Source organism: Gossypium hirsutum, chromosome D11 (genome assembly GCF_007990345.1).
Source record: "Gossypium hirsutum isolate 1008001.06 chromosome D11, Gossypium_hirsutum_v2.1, whole genome shotgun sequence".
NCBI lineage: Eukaryota > Viridiplantae > Streptophyta > Magnoliopsida > Malvales > Malvaceae > Gossypium > Gossypium hirsutum.
The window spans coordinates 66647838-66667874 of NC_053447.1; the positions used below are offsets into that span (position 1 = coordinate 66647838).

The following is a 20037-nucleotide window of genomic DNA, read 5'->3' on the forward strand; positions in this document are numbered from 1 at the left end:
AACTTAAAATATTACTTTTAAAAATTCAACTTAAATCTGTTTTTTCTCAATCTCAAAAATTCTTTTTCTTGCCGTAATCAGGGTATTCATCATTGATAGCAATGATTAATTTTCTAACCGTGGATACGTTCTGAAACGTTAAATGAGTGACAATAAAATGTGTTCCATTTTTGTGAGCGGGATTAAAAATTATTTTTTTCGATACCCATCATCGGTAATAGTGATTAATTTTCTAAATGTGGATGCTTGCTGAAAAGATAAATGATTGACAATAAAATGTATTCCATTTTCGTGAGTGGAGATTAAAAATTATTTTTTAATTATTTGAAAAGGTTGTTTAAGTTAGGGGAGAGGATTATTATTATCCGATTTAAAAACTAAATCACAAAGTGTCAATATAGAACTTCAATCTATAGTACTTGATACTGTTTTGGTACCACGTACTGATCGAAACATTCCGTTCTGATAGTAAATTGAAACAACTAATTGTTTCATGTTGAGTTTTCTCAATAAAGTTTTAGTTACCAAAAGTTGTAAAATTTCCTATTTATTTTGGTCAAAAGTTGTAGAATTATTTGTGTTTTAAAATAAAATCTGAAAAATTTTCTCTCATGTAAAGAAATATTTATGGCATAATGTTAAATTGAGCCCTTAACGTTTACCTCTATTATCAATTTGATTTTTATTCTTTTTTTGAGTTAAATTTGACTATTAATTTTTTAAAAAGAATCAAATTGCTTTAAAAAGAAAGAATTGTTGACTAAAAAAACTGATATTCTAGCGATGTTGGCATGCTAGGACGCATGGTAGTCCTATTTGTCTTATATGCTACATCAATCTAAATACACGTGGATTGTTATGCAGGTTACAATGTTTAAAAATTGAATGTTTTAGTTAGTATTTCCGTTAAAAAAACAATAATGAGACTCTTTTTAAAATGTTATGGGTCAAATTGAGCTCAAAAAAAGATTAAAAACTAAATTGAAAAGAAATATAAATATTGAAAACTAAATTTAATATTATACTGATATTTATTATGTCCTGCTTTCCAATGAACCTAACTCAACATCCATGCTCTATCTAAACTCACTTTATTACTTTTCACAAATTTCAATATATATTTTAGGCTTAATTCACATATTGATACTTAAATTATATCCTTTTTTCCTATCTTGATATCTAAACTATTTTTTTTTTAAAGTTGGTACCTCTGTTAGTCTAACTATTAAATCTATGTTTAAACAAGGCTTAACTTATAAGTTGGTACACAAACTATGCATTTTATTTATTTTGGTACCTAAACATTTTTTTGCTCTTAAGTGGTACTTAAACTATTCTTCTCTTACCCATTTGACACCAAAATGTTATACCCATTCAATAAAATTCCAGCTAATAATAATCTGCCATGTCATATAACTTAAAATATATATATATTTAAATTTTTTCCTTTTTTCTTTTACATTTTTCTCTCTTTTTTCCTTTATTTCCCATTCCCTTTTTCTTCTTCTTCTTCTTTTATAATGTATGACAATACTAGTGATGCTCAAAATTTGCTCTCTCAAAGTTGAGATGCTGGTAATTGATTATATTTTCGAATTTCATCGCTTACTTGTTTGAGTTGATGAGATTGAAAAAGTTGTTTCATCGACCAAATCCAATGTTTTCAAAATTAGACTGGATTGACCGGTTGGATTGAGAATCTGTTGGGGTATTGGTTCGGAGATAGGGGTTGATGGATTGACTTGCAAAATTTTGATACCACTTGTGACAAAAAAAAAGTTTAAATACCAAGATGAGAAAATTTTAATTTAAGTACCAATTTGTGGATTAAGCCTAAATTTTATAATCTCATTTTGAATATCCTCTTGCTCTATCCTTTTTCTTTTCCTTCCTATATAAATCCAAATATATTTTTCTTTATATGACAACATGTCATGAGATTTATAAAATCATTTGAAAAATTCGAAATTATTTTTTTCATTCAATAATTCCAAAAAAAACATTAACAGTTGAAAATGGTGCATTCTGATTTTTTTTAATTTAAAATTTTTTCCATTGAAAACAACATAAGAGTCCAACATTTTCATTGAAAATAATTGAAAAAATGTCATTTAATCTTAATTTATTTGTTAACATCATTTTAGTATGATATATAATATATATGATATTCATTTCTACATGATTTAGTTGAATCCAATCAAATGTTCATTAGCCATAGATTTGGTTTCTATAGATGGACAGTAGAATCTTCAAAATATCAGCACAATAACTAGTCAAAGATTTTGTTGTATAAATTTGCCAACTCAAATATGAAAAGTATGTTTACTACCTTAGCGGCTGTTTGTAATAGGCACTATTGAGTGCCGATCATCACAGATTCACGCACCTTGTCTCAACAAATAGTCTTAATTAAGAAAATGAATTTTCAAGTAATTAGTTTAAGAGTACGTAATAAATTTAATTTGTTTTATAAAAGATTTAAATGATATAATTAACTCTGTATTAAAAAAATAACTTTAGCTTTTCCGTGCTTTTATCAATTGAGTTGGTGTCACTTTAGCTTTTCCGTGCTTTTAAATCTATCACTCATCCGTTTATTCTCTCTCTTATAATTGTCTTTTTACATCATATTTTAATAATATAATGTGACCATAAATTAAACCCTTAATTGTAGGCTAAATTAGCCATATATGGCAAAAAAGTTTGTTAATTGACTAAATAGGTCATTTTTTTTGAAAATTTAGGGAAATCGACCCTTTTTGGATAGAGTGTGTGAAAGCTCGCCTAGCTAGACAAAATTTCCTGCCACTTCTGCAGAAAGTGCGTCCAGCTGGTCGCGCTTTCATACACTCTCTCCAAAAACGACTTATTTCCCTAAATTTTCAATAAATCGACCTTCATGACCAATTAACTCAATTTTTTTTTATCATTTTTGGAGGTACCAAAGTGTAATTTTACCATTAGTAATTTAAAATTTTATAAACTATAAGGGGGCCTAAATGGAAAATTTTTCATTTTAGGGGGCCGAAGCCCCTACCAGCCCCTTGGCTCCGCCCCTGGTGCCGCGTGTCATAATTCAGCAATCCATTAATGGATTAATAGAATTTTTAATGACATTAACTAGTTCGAACAATACATTAATTAGAGTGACTAAATTGAGAAAAAAAATTAGCTAGAGTGACCAAAATAGGACAAACCTATTTTATAGTGACCTTGGGTGTTGTTTACCTTATGCTTTTATACGTGTCTAAAATTATTATTTTTAGAGAAGAAATTCATTAATGAGAAATAAAAAAGCAAAAGTGAACACAAAGAGGAGACGAACTACTAAATCCGAGCCAACAGGCTTGCCCCATACACCCAAATCTACTGTCCGCAATTTGCATTCCTATCAACATAAGCCATAATTTCAACATTCTTCAAGAAAGATGCAAGGGAAAACACATCCTATTATGTGTGGTTTGCATATAACAAAACCGCTCATGCAAGCGAGTGGGCCGCTTTGTTGGCACACCAAGTGAGTTGACAGACGCAAAAACTAATGTTTTAACATCAAACAATAATGTAGCAACACACATAGCTTAGATGCATCAATTATACATGCTTTTTTCCTATCAAACTACATACCCATAGTAGCCCAAAACACATTAGAGTTTACCACAGATATGGTCTAGCTTTCGATAGTATGCATGCCTCCAAGACCTGATGAAAAACAAGGGAGCCACTACACCCCAAAATCCCATTACAAAGCCGAGAACTATGCTGACATAAAGCCAATTCACTTTACTTCCTTCCCTGCTACTTCCATTATTTGCAACGTCAATTGGAATACCTTTTGAGGTGCAGTTCTTAGTGAGAGGAGGTCCGCAAAGATGATTGCCCACGTAAGACAAGTTTTCAAAGCTTTGAAGCTGAGTGCTTGTTGGGATTTGTCCTGTCAAGTTGTTGTAAGACACATTGAAGTGATTCAAGAAATTCAAATTGGAGAAACTTGGAGGGATTTCACCATTTAGTCGATTCATGGACAAATCAAGAGATTCCATTAACTCCATCTTGCCAATGCTGTCTGGTATATTTCCTGTTAGGAGATTCCCTGAAAAATTTAAAGACAATAGTCCAGCGAGGCTACCTATTTCTTTGGGGATCTCTCCTGTGAGACTGTTAGCCGAAAGGTCCATGCTCATAACAAGTCCTAGTGTGCTACCATATTCATCCTCTCGTCCTTTCAACACCAATAATGCTATCAAAATAACTAAGGCAGCATCTACAGACTCCGAAAAAACAAAATTATTGGTTTTGTTTGTTGTGGCCATTGCAGTTAAATTATTAAAACATTTTGGAATAACTCCAGAAATGTTGTTGTGGGCAAGATCCAAGTTTTGAAGAAATTGAAGATCACAAATTTTATGAGGAATATGTCCATCAAAGTTATTTGATCGAAGGCTTAGAATCACAAGGTTTGAGAGCTTATCACCAATCCATGCTGGTACATTTCCACTGAAATGATTTTCACTAAGATCAAGCATAATCAAATGTGGAGAATTTTGCAATGTGGATGGTAATTCTCCAAACAATGTATTGTTTCGAAGGTTTAGCATTCTAAGATTTAGATTCCATAAAGAAGGTGGGATTTTGCCGGTCAAATTGTTGCTTCCCAAATTTAAAAGCTCCAAAAGCTGCCAATCATTCCAACAATCTGGAATATCTCCTGAGATAAGATTTTTATCAATGTAAAGGATTACCGTCCTTTTCTCACTTGATGAATTACAAAGTAATTCAAAAAGAGATCCCGAAAATGAATTATTTGATAACATTAGAAATGGTAAAGTTGGGAAGACTCTTGGCAATGGGCCTATGAATCGGTTTGAACTCAAATCAACAGTGTCTCTCACATTCAAATATGGAATCTCTCCTCTAAGTTGATTCGAGGAAAGGTTTAAACAGTCAAATTGAGTGGGAAGGTTCAAAAACCAAGTGGGCATGACATCTGAAATTCCTGCATAGGAGATATCCAAAGAAGACAATTTCTTTTGGAATTTTAGCCAATGGGGAAACTTTGGGCCAAGATGCCAGTGACCCAATTCGATACTTTCACATTGAAATGGGGGAATCCAGCTTGAGTTTGGTTCAAATCTAAGCCGATTGTGTGATGCTGCTAGAGTTGTCAATCTCGTGAGATTAGAAAAATGGGTTTCTGATACAACTCCTTCTAATAGATTATACCCACAATTCAGAGTTTCCAAACTTTCTAGTCGTCCAAAAGATAGAGGAAAAGTACCATTTAATTGATTTTCTGAAACATATAATACCTCCAAAGATGATAACTGCCCTATAGACAAGGGAATTTGGCCGCTTAACTGATTTTTCGAAACATCAAACAACTTCAAAGATGATAACTCCCCTATAGACAATGGAATTTGACCATTTAATTGATTTTCTGAAACATCAAACTCCTCCAAAGATGACAACTGCCCTATAGACAAGGGAATTTGGCCGTTTAATTGATTTACTGAAACATCAAGCTGAGTAACAGAGCTCAAGTTTCCAATGGCACTCGAGATTGTTCCTTGTAACTGGTTTTGGCCAAGACTAAGGAACTGAAGACGGTTTAAACTATACAAGGAATTGGGTATGGACGAATTGAGATTATTCAAACTAAGATCAAGAACTTCAAGAAACGAGGTGTTCCCAAAGTAATCTGGAATTTGGCCTTCCAAAGAATTGCCACTAAGATCAATGGACACAAGACCATGAAGACTAAATATCCACTTAGGTACTGAAGAAAAGCGGTTGAAAGAAAGATCAAGAACAACCAGTGATTTTGAAGAATTAATACTGTTGAAAGATGGATCATCTTCTAAACCACAACCTAACAAGTGCAACTCTAACAAAGAGGGAAGTTTGAATGTTACCTGTACCCAATCAGTTGCTTTAGAAAGATTCGCAGAGCTCAAATCAAGGTACTGCAAGGAAGAAAGCCCAGAAACCCATTGAAGACTTTTTGGTTCGAGATCATTACCTTCAAGATCAAGATACTGCAACTTTGAGAGATTCCCAAGGTTATGAGGAATTGCTCCCAGAAATCGTGCTCCAGAGAGGTTAAGATATGTTAAACTCTCCAGCAAACCGAAAAATTTCGGGATATGTATGCTGCTAAAATTGTTATTGCTCAAGTCCAGGGAACTGAGATGCTTCAACTCCAGCAGTGAAGGATTTATTTTGCCTCCTAGCAGGGAATTGTAGGAAGCTTCCCATTCAGCATTTGTTGCAAAGTCATCAGGCTCTGAAAGAGGAGCGGCCAGGTGCAGTTGGTTGACGTGGCCTGTTGAGTTATGGCAGACGACACCAGTCCATTCACAGCAATCCCCACCTTCAACCCATGACGATAGCCTGTTTGAAGGATCAATAAGATGATTCTTGAATTTCAAAAGAGCTTCTCTCTCACTCTGAATGCAAAGTAGGTTGGAATTGGCATGACAAATGGTAAAACAGATAGCGGGAATGAGAAGAAGAAAAGGGAAAAAGGAAATAGGAAGAGGAGTAGTCATGGTTGCAATTGCCATGGCTCACAACTCCAAATATATAGACTAAGCTTTAGCTAAAACACAAATACATGAAGCGCAAGGAAGTTTCTTCCAACAAAATGCATTAAATTGGAAATTTAATTATCCACAAAGTCAAACAAAAGTGTATGAAGAAAGCCCCACTCCCACATTCTTTAAGACTTTTTAGGTCTTAAAAGGTAAAGGAGATAAAAAGAAAGAAAAGTAATGGAAAACACGGAATTTGAATAAGAAAAGCAAAATTTTGATATTTTATTGAAATAAAGTTTAGAAGCAGGTCAACTTAACCAAGTCTATGGAGTAAGTACAGCGGCGAAATTAGGGGCTTAGAAGGGCTTCGTTACCCTAAAATGAATTTTTTTCATAAGATCTTTTTAAAATTTTAAACTAATAAAGTTAAAATTACATTTTATCCTTTTGAAAATATAAAAATTTAATTTAATATTTTAAAAATGATAAAGATATAGTCTATTAAAATGGTAGAATTATATTTTTTATAGTAAAAAGTACAATTTAATTTTGACCTCCAAAAAAGTTTCTAGTTTGATCCCTGAGTAAGTCTCACTCCCACCCAAAATATATTGAAAAAAAAACCATTGTTAATATTCTTTTATTTTTTCTCTATTTTTTTTGTTTGCTAGTATTTTCTTTCCTTATATACAATAAGCAAAATGAAAAAAAAATCACTGTTAATATACACCACTAGTCTGTGTTGCGACGTCGAAGATAGTCTCGTGAATTCTCCATTATGCTCCCTATGTTGTGATATTGAGCACTCCGTGTTGTGACATAGCGATCAGTACCGGTTTATTACACCTTCTAATGGTCTCTTGCATACTTATAAAGTTCACCGGCTAACCCTTAGGCCTCATTTGGCCCTTAAGGTTAATAAAAGACTCAATTTACCCATTTTATTAACTTAAAAGAAACTTAAGAAAACGTAATTAAAACTTAATGAAACTACTAATTCATTTCAAGCTCCTAAAGTGCAGAAATTAGTTTAATCTGCTATACCAAATTACGACAGATCATTCATTCATATATTTGTTACTTTATGTCGATGATATGTTGATTGCGACTTAGGACCCATCCAAAATTGAAAGACTTAAAACCATGCTTAATTCTTGATAAATGATAAAAGTAACTATTTTAATCCCGTTCTTAATGCATTTTTGGATGATTATTTATACAAATTAGTGAATTTTATGCTTCTAATCTTTTAAATTCATGTTTTTATATTTAGGAGAGCATTTGTGAGCGAAAGGAGCAAAAAATGAGCTAAAATCGGACAAATAGAGTAGATTTTAGGAGCCACATGGGCTAGGCCTTCCCACACAGCCATGTGTCAGACCGTGTCGATTTCGTGACTCGCATCCCAAACACGCGGAGAAACACAATTTTTAGGCTTTCTGAGCATTCTAAAGTCTATAAATACCAAATAGAAGAAGAGAACAGGGAGCCATCAAAGAATATTGAAGAAAACAACTCGAAGAACACCATTGGAGCCAACTTTGAAGCGGATTTCCATCAAGATTGAATACCTCCTTTGAATTTCTTTTGAAGTTATTATGAGTTTCTTTAACTCCAAATTGTTGGCTAAATAATAGGAAAACGGTAATTATTGGTAATTTTAGTCCTTGTGGATACGATATCTTTACTTACCGTAGTTATACTATTTATCGATAGGTGCACTTACCTTTGTCGTATTTTTAATTAGTCACGTGATAAATGTGAAACTTACCCTGTTATATGACAATCCTCTTTGTGACCCTAATGTGAACAATATTTATGATTTTAAATTTTTTTTCTCTTCCATCAATACGATGCTAGCCTCCAACTATCACTTGGGGTCCAGCTTCTTTGTAACTATTCAATTACTTCAAACTCATTGCCTCATAGTCTAATATATTAGATGCTTAAAACATATTGTGTCATGTTCTTCAACTTTCTCTAATTATACAGAATTTCAATTTTGGCTATCAATGAAACATGAAATATATTTAAGTCTTTTCCATTTTCATTGTCTTTTGCCCATTAACAGCCGCTTGGGGTCCATCTTCTTTATCACAATCCAATGCCCTCCAACTTATAATCTGAATAATTAGATGCTTTAAAAATAGTGCCATGTTCTTCAACTTCCTCTAATTACCCATAATCCATCTCTGTTTCTTTCTATTTTGTTCCCTGAATTTCCATTTTGCTTCTTTCTCATACTTCCATCATGCCTGTCATTGGAGAGGCTGCTGTTTCTGGGTTTTTGAAGCTGCTGGTGCACAAATCACTCAACTCTGCACCCGACTTTGTTGCTGATCACAAGCAACTCGACCAACAGCTGAAGCAGTGGCAGTCCATATTACTTGATATCCAAGTTTCCCCATGGTTAAATTTTCAAAAGAATTTATCTGTTTTAGATATCAATTTGGGTCAACAGCACACGTCCACCAACTGCACTTGGCCGCTCCTCTTTCACCTTACGAGATATCCAAAATTTCTGCATCAGAAATATCTAAAACAGATAAATTCTTTTGGCCAAATTATAATATTAAAATTTATAAATTAAAAATATTCTAAATTTATATACTCTTTTGTATATTTAAGAAATAAATCCTTATGCTTTTTAAATTTATATTTAATTATTAACACCATTAAAATTCTCCTATTAAATTTACTACACATATTGTTTTTTTCCTTTCCAAATTGACTGGTCATATCATTGGAGTGAGATTTACTCCATATCCTGTCAACTTTATTTCTCTTCTTCTTCGAAAGTTGGATTTTTGTTGCAAAAAAATGAAAATGAAAATGGAAATTATTTCTTCAATTGAGATTCATATTACATCTGTGATTTTATATTTTTGATTATTAATATAAGTTTTTTTCCTTTGATGGTTTCATCTTTTTCCTCTTTTCATAATTACCAAAGGGTAAGGTGTATATAGTCAAAATATGGGGCACCGAATTGTAAATACAATTAATTAGAAACTTAATTTGAAAGGAAAATTTCAACAGCCTACCAATTAGATGCTTTTTCCTTTTCTGGAAATATGGATCCATACTGTAAATGCAATTAATTAGAAACTTACCTTGAAACGAAATTATCTGGAAATATGGGACCAATGTATGTGAACAATATTTCTTTTCGCAGTTGCTAGCAATGGTTGGTACCATACTATCTATGTACTATATTTAAAGAAAGAGTTTGCAGAGTAATTGATTTTTGTGTTTCTCTCGTCCAGATATAGAAAAAAATATATGGAAATTAGCATGGTACCAACCATTGCTAGCAACTGCGAACATATAGAGTAAGCCAAAACAGCAAAATATTGTTCACATACATTGCCCCCATATTTTCCAGAAAAGAAAAATGCATTTAATTGATAGGCTGTTGGAAATCCCCTTACACGGTAATTTGTTACAACAGCAATCCGTTAGTGGATTAACGGAATTTTAAATAGCAGTAACTAGTTTGAACAATAATATTAATTAGAATGAGTAAATTGATAAAAAAAAAATAAGAGTGGCCTTGGGTGTGGTTTATACTTATACTTTTATGTGTGTCTAAATTTACTAATTTTTTTGAGAGAAAAAAAATATATTAATGAGAAAGTCACAAAATAATAGCAAACACAAAGAAGAGACAGACTACAAAACCCGAGCCAACAAGCTCACCCCATACACCCAAACCTACCGTGTGCAATCCTCATCTGTATGAACATAAGATATAATTTCAACCTTCTTCAAAGAAAGATGCAAGGGGAAAAACATCCTACTCCTTGTGAATTGCATATAACAAAGCAGCTTACGCAAGCGAGTGGGCCACCTTGTTGGCACACCCATGAGTCCCAAAAAAGTACAAACGCTAAAACTAATCTTTCAGCACCCAACAATCTAGCTCAGATGCATCAATTATACATGCTTTTTTCCTATCAAACTACGTACCCATAGTAGCCCAAAACACATACAATTTACCATAGATCTGGTCCAACTTTCGATAGTATGCAATCCTCCAAGACCTAATGAGAAACAAGGGAGCCACTACACCCCAAAATCCCATTACAAAGCCAAGAACAATGCTGAGTTAAAGCCAATTCACTCTACTTCCTTCACTATTACTTCCATTATTTGCAACATCAGTTGGAATACCTTTTGAGGTGCAGTTCTTAGTGAGAGGGGTCCACAAAGATGATTGCCCACGTAAGACAAGTTTTCAAAGCTTTGAAGCTGAGTGCTTGCTGGGATTTGTCTTGTCAAGTTGTTATATGACACGTTGAAGTTATTCAAGAAATTCAAATTGGAGAAATTTGGAGTGATTTCACTATTTAGTCGATTCATGGACAAATCAAGAGATTCCATTAACTCCATGTTCCCAATGTTGTCTGGAATCTTTCCTGTTAGGAGATTCATTGAAAAATTTAAAGACAATAGTCTAAAGAGACTACCAATTTCTTTGGGGATCTCTCCTGCGGGATTGTTGACTGAAAGGTCCATGTTGGTAACAAGTCCCAGTGCTCTACCATATTCATCCTATTGTCCTTTCAACACCAATAATGCTTTCAAAAAAAATGAGTCACCACTGAAATAGGGCAAAGAAAGTTAAAAAAAATTCTGTTTTTTGTGGCCATTGCACTTAAATTATTGAAACATTTTGGAATAACTCCTGAAATGTTACTGTGGGCAAGGTCCAAGTTTTTAAGAAATTGAAGTTTACAAATGACCATCAAAGTTATTTCATCGAAGGCTAGAACCACAAGGTTCAAGAGCTTATCACCAATCCATGCCGGTACACTTCTTGAAATGATTTTCGCTAAGATCAAGCATATTAAAATTCCAAGAATTTCGCAATGTGGAGGGTAATTCTCCAAACATGCTATTGTTTAGAAGGTTTAACATACAAGGATTTCTATAACCCAAAGTAGGTGGGATTTTTCCTGTCAAATTGTTGTTTCCTAAATTTAAATAAGCTAAAATTTTCCAATGATTCCAACAATCTGGAATTTCTCCAATGAGTAGATTTGTATCAATGTAAAGAGCTACCATCCCCTTTAATGATGGATTACAAATTAATTCAGAAAGGGATCCTGAAAATGAGTTATTTGACAAAAATAAATATCTTAAACTTGAGACTACTCTTGGCAATGGACCTGTATAGCGGTTTGAACTCAAGTCAATAAAATTTTTTTTGCATTCAAAAACGAAATCCCTCCGGTAAGTTGATTATAGGTAAGATTTAAATATTTAAATTGAGTGGGAAGGTTCAAAAACCAAAGGGGTATGACATTTGATATCCCTGCATAGACAAACTCTGTAGGATTTCTGATATTCCATCTCAATTTTATTATATGACAAATCCATCTCCTTCAATTTGCACAGATATTCAGGAGAGGTTGGTAATCTTCCTTCCAACATGTAATTACTAGAAAGATATGTGAGTAAAAGAGCTCAAGTTCCCAATGGCACTCGAGATTGTTCCTTGTAACTGGTTATCACTAAGACTAAGGAGCTGAAGACGGTTTAAACTGTACAAGGAGTTGGGTATGGATGAATTGAGAAAATTGAAACTAAGATAAAGAACTTCAAGAAACGAGATGTTCCCAAAGTAATCTGGAATTGGGCCTTCCAAAGAATTGCCACTAAGATCAATGGACACAAGACCATGAAGACTAAATATCCACTTCGGTACTGAAGATAAGCTGTTCCCAGAAAGATCAAGAACAACCAGTGATTTTGTAGAATTAACACTGGTCGGAGATGGATCATTGTCTAAACCACATTCTGACGAGTGCAACTCTAACAAAGAAGGAAGTTTGAATGTTATCTGTACCCAGTCAGTTGCTTTATGAAGATCCGCATAACTCAAATCAAGGTACTGCAAGGAAGAAAGTCCAGAAACCCATTGAAGACTTTTTGATTTGAGATCATTACCTCGAAGATCAAGATACTGCAACTTTGAAAGATTCCCCAGGTTATGAGGAATTGCTCCCTGGAATCATGCTCGAGAGAGGTTAAGATGTGTTAAACTCCCCAGCATACCCAAAAATATCGGGATATGTATGCTGCTAAAATCGTTATAGCTCAAGTCCAGGGAACTGAGATGCTTCAAGTCCAGCAGTGAAGGATTTATTTTGCCTCGTAGTTTTGACCGCTCGTAAGGTGAAAGAGGAGCAGCCAAGTGCAGTTGGTGGACGTGACCTGTTGAGTTATGGCAGACGACACCAATCCATTTACAGCAATCCCCACCTTCAACCCAAGAAGATAGCCTATTTGAAGGATCAATAATATGATTCTTGAATTTCAAAAGAGCTTCTCTCTCACTTTGGATGCAAAGCACGACGGAATTGGCATGACAAATGGTAAAACAGAAAGCGGGAATGAGAAGAAGAAAAGGGAATAAGGAAATAGGAAGAGGAGTAGTCATGGTTGCAATTACCATGGCTGACAACTCCAAATGTATAGACTAAGCTTAGCTAAAACACAAAAATACATGAAGCGCAAGGAAGTTTCTTCCGAACAAAATGCATAGGAAATTTGGTATGAAGGGAAATTTCAAATTAATTGCATTTAAATTTCCACAAAATGTAATATGAATTTGGATTATTAAATTAAAGAAATGCAATAAAGTTCAGTCAAACAAAATGGATGCTATCAAGGAAGTTTTTTACAATACCCTAAAAGCAAAAGCATAAAAAAAGAAAGAAAAAAAAAATGGAAGACATGGAATTTTTCTATTTGGCTATTACTATGCAAAATTTTGAAAACTAATACTACTTCAAATTTGCATAATGATTTTTCTGTCTTTAAACATTTGTCGAAAATAGATCAATTTATCTTCTATTATGCTTTATTTAATCTAAACATTTTTTTTAAAGAGAAGCCTAATGTAAATTTTTGAAAGTTAAAATATATTCTAAGTTACTCCACACCTTATACATTTGGGGTTCATTGTCGTACTTTTATTTTTAAGAATCTAGTCTATATTTTAAATGTGTGACATTTGAAATTAAAAAATATATATTCACTTTAATTTTTTCTTAATTTAACCACTCTTGTTAAAATAAATTTTCAAACTAATCACTCCTCTTAAAATAATTTGTTTTTCACTAATGGATTGTCGAGCCTCTTCCCTGTGTCTTTGTTTCCATTGCATTCTATCTCATCATATCACATTCTGTTCTGCGATATTTGAGAATCACCGTCTAACCTCGGTGTAGGTGTCCGGGGTAATCCTTTGTTCCATAGTTTTGAGGCTTTTTACAACCAGCCAATTAAGAGTTCTCAGATGTACTAGTACTAGCAAATGCCTCAAAGATGCAGTCATCGATTCTCTCGAGAGGCCACAATTATCGTGAGAAAACACATTAATTTAATGACGAGGAGCACATTTTTTTCTATGCTACTAATACTTCTACTTGCTCTGCTATTCTGCTCAAGCTTGGCTGAGGAAGATTACGGGGTGTAAAACAAAAAAAAAATGCTTATTTTATTTTGTTTTGGCCGGTAATACTATATATAAATATAAAATAGAAAAGTAAATATACGATAAATAATAAAGAAAAGCCACCCCATTTCGACAAAAGACCCACGCCCAAGTTCCATAACTTTGGGTCCACTATCCCGATCATGATTTTCCTACCCAAGAGGGAAAGGTCCTTCCCTTTTGGGCTGGTTGTGGCCAAAGGGGGATTCAAACCCCTGACATCGTAGTTTGTAGCCACGTGCTCTAATCCTCTGAGCTACAGGCCCCATCTCGTCTCCACTAGATCTGTTCCAAGGAGTACCTTAGAAAAGGAACATTTCCTCTCCCCAACTATTTTCGGTTAAGAAGATGTGAAAGTGTCTTTCTTTCTATAAGAACGGTCTGTTTCGAGGTGTGAAGTGGGAGAGGGGATTTCTTGGGGTTTTGACGTTGCACATTCATGACACTTTTTTTTCCTGACTTTTGATTAAAGTTTAGAGACGTCTCTATAATTAATCCAAAACACTTTATTTTTAAAAAAAACTAGATTAGAAGAAAAAAATTAAAATATCAACGGAATTTTTTATTGAATCTATACATATTACCGCCCCAACTTCGACTTCAATGTCATTTCCACCATAAGGTACCACCCCAACATCCAAAGGCGATGATGATACCTACAAAAACAAATAATGAAGGATTCAAGCATTAATTATAGAAGAACCAACTCAACCAAGCAACTGCTTTTGCTTGCTTACATTGTGGCTAAAACAGTACACTGAAACATATCTGTACAAGCCCAAATTTTGCCCGGCCCAATACCCAAACTTAATTACACAACCCAAAAAACAAATTAATCCATATCAAGCCCAATTAAACCCAAAGTCTAGCCCAAATCACATTAACCCAACTGGCCCAAATTACACCAGCTAACAAACTTTCAGCAGCAGAAACCCTAGGCACCACATGCCTGCCCTAGCTGCCGCTCCTACCCCCAAGCCTATGCCACGCCTCTAGCGCCGCATGTGCTCTCTGCACTGCACATCGCCGCCGGTCGAGACTCGCCATCACCACGCGTCTGACACATCAATCACCTGCAACACGCAAGCAAGAAAACAACAAAAGCAACAGACACACGAAAAAGACAAAAAATAGAAGAGAACATATAGTTCGGCTATAAAAAGCCGAAAATGAAACCATTGTAATCCTCTCCCCGATTTTACGAATAAAAAGACAGAGCAGAAACTTTTTTTTAATCTTTCTCTTTCTTTCTTTTTATTAGTATTATTATTATTTTTCTTTAAAAAAAATGAAAATAAAAAAGGGAAAGCAAAACTTACCTGAGGCTGATTCGCAGCCCCGCCGTCGGTGGTCCTTCACCGTCGTTGGATTCGCGTTCAAAGGAGGGGGACTGAACCATTTTCTTTCGGACCCTCGGGTCAAGAAAACTCAACCCTTGAATACGCCGCGAAGCGAGGGCAAATAAAGGCCATCTTTTCGTCGCTGGCCTTTGGCCTCGGCGGCGGCGCAGCCATTCGTTGGCAATGACCATGGCCGGATAATGGGAGGGGGCTGAGAGGATCCCATTTTTTTTCTTTTTGTAACAGAGGCTGCAAATGAGGGTTTCAATTTTTTGTAAGTAATAAAAACATTTAAACGGCGCCGTTTGATGGAGATCTGCGCATGTTTTGCCCTAATGGGTAATTTGCGCATTTGGTCCTTCCATCTTGCGCTTGAAGCGCAATCTGACCTTTGTTTTTTGATTTGGACCGCGAAATTTGTTTCTGCTTCAGTCTGGTCCTTTGACCATGTGCGGTCATTTGCATTGAAACGCTGCACTCTAGGATTGGGGCATATTGCCTGATCAGTCCTCCAGCGTTTAGGCGTATTCAAGTTCAGTCCCTGAGCTTTTTATTTACAGTTTGGACCCCCGGATTTTGGTTTGATTTTAATTTCATCCTTTAGTTCATTTAATTTATTTTTTTTAAAGAAAAGGGGAGTTCCTTTATTATTTATTTTAAGTTATATATGTGTATATTTTATTTACCTAATATTTTTCTTATCGTTTGTATTACTTGATTTAAGTCAATATAAATACATGCATGCATTTTTATAATACACGTACATATTTTTCCCAATTTATATGTATATATACTCATACATATATTCTTTATATTCTATAATCTATATACCTTTTTTATTTTCATATATATATACATACGTACTCATATATTTTTGTCTATATACATCTTTCTACTTTCACGAATATATACACACTTATATATATTTTTTATATTTTATAATTTTTATGTACATATATATATATTTCTTTTAAATACATATATACTTTTTAGGTTTTATAATTTTAAAATACATATATACGCACATACTTTTGACATTTTTTTATATATAAATTATCATTATTTACTTATATTTTTATTATTTTTAAACTTTGATGTATACTTACATTCTTTATAATTATATCTATTTACATTTTCATCATTATTTTAAAATATTTTAATCTCACTTGCTTATATGCTTGTTTTCTTGTATGTTGTTGATTCATCCCTTTTTATTTATCTTATCTTTGATGCTATTGCTCGTATTATCATTCTACTTACATCATCATCATTGTCATCCCATTATACCCATTTTTACTCATATTTGTAAAAAAGGAAGATTTCGAAAATAAAAGTAATACTCGGTATTTGGGATCTTCGAGAGGATTGAGCCCTAATGTGTTGGGTTCCCATTTTCTTCGTCGAATCTAAATAATCGAGAATCCTCTTTAAATAAAAAATAAATAAAAGCTCATTATCAGGATTTCAATATGTTGTGTCCTAACGCATTGGATATGACACGTTTTTTCTCGATACGAGGATTTTTCAAAAATAAAGGCAATATTTCATATTTAGAAAATTCGAGAAAATCGTGCCCTAACTTATTGAGTTTCGATTTTTCTCACGTTAATCCTAAATAACCGAATGTCTTTTTAAAATTGAAATAAATGAGGTTTAAACAAAAAAAATAGAGGCAAGCTTACTCTCGAAAATACGATGTGTTGTGTCCTAACTTACTGGATGTGATATCTTCTTACTTCGAGATAAGAAGGCATTTTTCCATTTTGATTTATTCGGGTAATTTTAAAATAACACGCATAAAAAAGGATCGTATTTTTAAATTCTTTAAAGTTCTCAATTTTCGACACCAAGACATTAAGTAATCAACTAGGTATCAATTTTTGGGCGTATCGAGGGTGCTAATCCTTCCTCGTGCGTAACCAACTCCCGAATCCGTTTTTCTGAATTTCGTAGACCAAAATCTTTGTTTTAATAAAAATTAAATCGTTTATTAAAAACAACCACTTTTCGAGGTGACCCAATCACACCTCATCAAAAAAGGATTGGTGGCGACTCCCGTTTTCGTTTTCATTTTCAAAAACCAAGTCGACCCCGTTTTCATCAAAAAAATGGTGTCAACAGCTTGGCGACTCCACTGGGAACAAAATAAGAGAGTCAAGCCACGAGTTGATTACTTTGTCTTTTTGTCGAAAATGGATAACTTGGTTTAAATATACGATTCTTTCTTTGCATTTCATTCGTCTCTATTTCGGTTTTTATCGCCGTGATAGTTTAAGCTTGGTATGCTGCTGCATTGCATTGCATGACCTTCGGTCGCACCCTTTTAAGTGGGAGTGAGAAACTATTCCTTCGTGAGGTCTTCACTCCGTGCAGGATAGCGGATCGCTTTCGGGATACATCCGTACCTATGTCTTCGTGAGATTTTCATCTCCGTGCAGCCATAGGGAAATGTATTCCCCTGAACCGAACTCAATCCGTATGAGCCTATAATGGGTGAGGATCGAGGAATCTGTTGGTTCGGGTACCTTTAATTTAGAACCAAACATCATGTAGTGAACCTTAGGAGCCCACCCTAGATAGAATCACTTGGATTCCCTAGTATTCACCCTAATAGGTGTTCTATTTATTCTTGTTTTTTTTTGCTTTGTACTAACCTGTTTTCTTTTTTTGTTATGATTGCATTGCATTTTCATCATAAAAAAGAGGTGTTGATTCACGTTCGGTTGTTAAATAGAGAGCTTGTCATAAGGAGATGGGTTTCTTGATAAAGTGGATAATAATACGGTTGTCCGAATATGGTCCAAGAAAACGTGATAAAAGAAGGATGATAGTTTAATGGAGGACTACACAACTATTGCTCCGTTGCCCGAGAATTCAAGGTGACAAGGATTATTCGAGAGCCGCTGAACTTTCGTAAAGAGAAGCCAACGAGCATCACGAGGATGAGTGATTAACGAGTCGTGGCTCGGATCAAGCAAAAGGGAGATAGAAGAGACGTTCTTTTGAAGAGATCGTGAGATTTATCTTAACTCTCGAATGGAGAAGAGGATCGAATATCCTCGCCTATGACGGCAAAGCCGTATATATATCCGCTTTATGTAAAGAGATTTGTTTTCTAGTCAAGTTGTTCTAATAGAATTAAATCAAGAATCAACGTCTCTTTTTGCATTCATGCATCTGCATTACATTGCATGCATCTTTTTATTCATTAACATTACATTTCATTGCATACAATAAATTTCCTAAAATCCAAAAGTCAATTGAGTTCAGAACTTTAGTACAGAGCCAGATAGATGAAAAAGAATTGGAATTCTTTGAATATATCGATGGCTTGGAAAGTAAAGATGTTTGTGCCTTTGAAGAAGGAACTAAAAAAACCTATCAGGGATTTGTTTCTACATCCCTAAAGGCGTTCTAAACAACTGGACTGTAGAGGATATTCCTGTAATTTTTAAGACCATTTCAGAGTAATATTTGGAACGTTTTTATTGCTCTAAGCCTGGGAGCAATAGAAAATCCTTTTGTGAAAAAGGCACATGTCCACTATTATTTATTTCAACGAAATGCATCTTTGTGTCTTGTTTTGGCAAACATTCTTTTGTTCCTTCCATTTCATTCATACTCATACCACACAAATAATTCCCTTTTGATTCATTGGTTCTTTGAGTCTTCTTTCGTTCCCTAGAACAGGTCTCCAGATATCAACGATATGAATGACATTGCTATTGACTCAGAACTTTCTTTTGAGCAAGATATATGTCTAGAGGAACCTCAAAACTTCGAAGATGATCGAGACTGTAGCTTATCTCCTGATTTGTTAAGGATGGTAGAGCAAGTCGAAAAATAGATCTTACCTTACAAAAAAATCAGTGGGAAATTGTGAGCTTAGGAGAGAAGAAAAAGGTAAAAATCAGAGCCTGTATCACCGCAGAGATAAAGCGGGACGTCATTGAGTTACTCTGAGAATTCAAAGATGTTTTCTCATGATCAAGATATGCCTGAGCTACCAAGACATGTGGATGCTGTTGAGGCTAAAAAGTATTAGAAAATATCCATAAGGGTGTCTACGGAACACATACATTGATTTTGCAATGGCCAAGTAAATCATGAGATTTAGGTACTGCTGGTTCACCATGGAAGGGGATTGCATCAGTTATACCAAGAAACGCCACAAAGGCCAAATTTACGGGGACAAAATTCGTGTGCCTCTATCTATTCATGTTATGACTTTTCCATGACCTTTCTCTATGTGGGGGCATAGAGGTCATTGAGCTAATCTCGCCAAAAGCTTCTAGCGGTCATCGAGTCATCTTTGTAGTCATCGATTACTTCATTAGGTGGGTGGAAGCTGCTTCATATGCCAATCTCACGAAGGCAACAGTCAGCAAATTCTTAAAAATCATGTCAGTATGGAATGCCAAGAAGGGATCATATTGGACCATGTATTGAATTTAAACAACGGCAGAACATCAAAAGTTTGCAATTTGTTCAAGATTAACACCATATTGTCCCAAAATGAACGACTCAGTGGAGGCAAAAAAAAGAAAAAAAAAGCAAAAAAAAAGCAAAAAAAAGAACAAAAAAAATAAAAAAATAAAAAGAAAAAAACCTCTACCGGGGCAACTCATTTCTCACTAGTATATGGAATAGAGGTAGTTTT

General features: G+C 34.3%; 1 protein-coding gene and 1 pseudogene across 1 annotated transcript; both read right to left on the reverse strand.

Moving 5' to 3' along the window:
* Positions 1-3429: 3429 nt before the first annotated feature.
* Positions 3430-6652, reverse strand: LOC121223453 (receptor-like protein EIX2). The gene has a single exon (XM_041104934.1). The coding sequence runs from the start codon at positions 6561-6563 to the stop codon at positions 3648-3650; it is 2916 nt and encodes a 971-aa protein (XP_040960868.1). The 5' UTR covers positions 6564-6652; the 3' UTR covers positions 3430-3647.
* A 5229-nt stretch (positions 6653-11881) lies between these two features.
* LOC107941667 (receptor-like protein EIX2) lies at positions 11882-13008 on the reverse strand (annotated as a pseudogene).
* Between the last annotated feature and the right edge of the window lie 7029 nt (positions 13009-20037).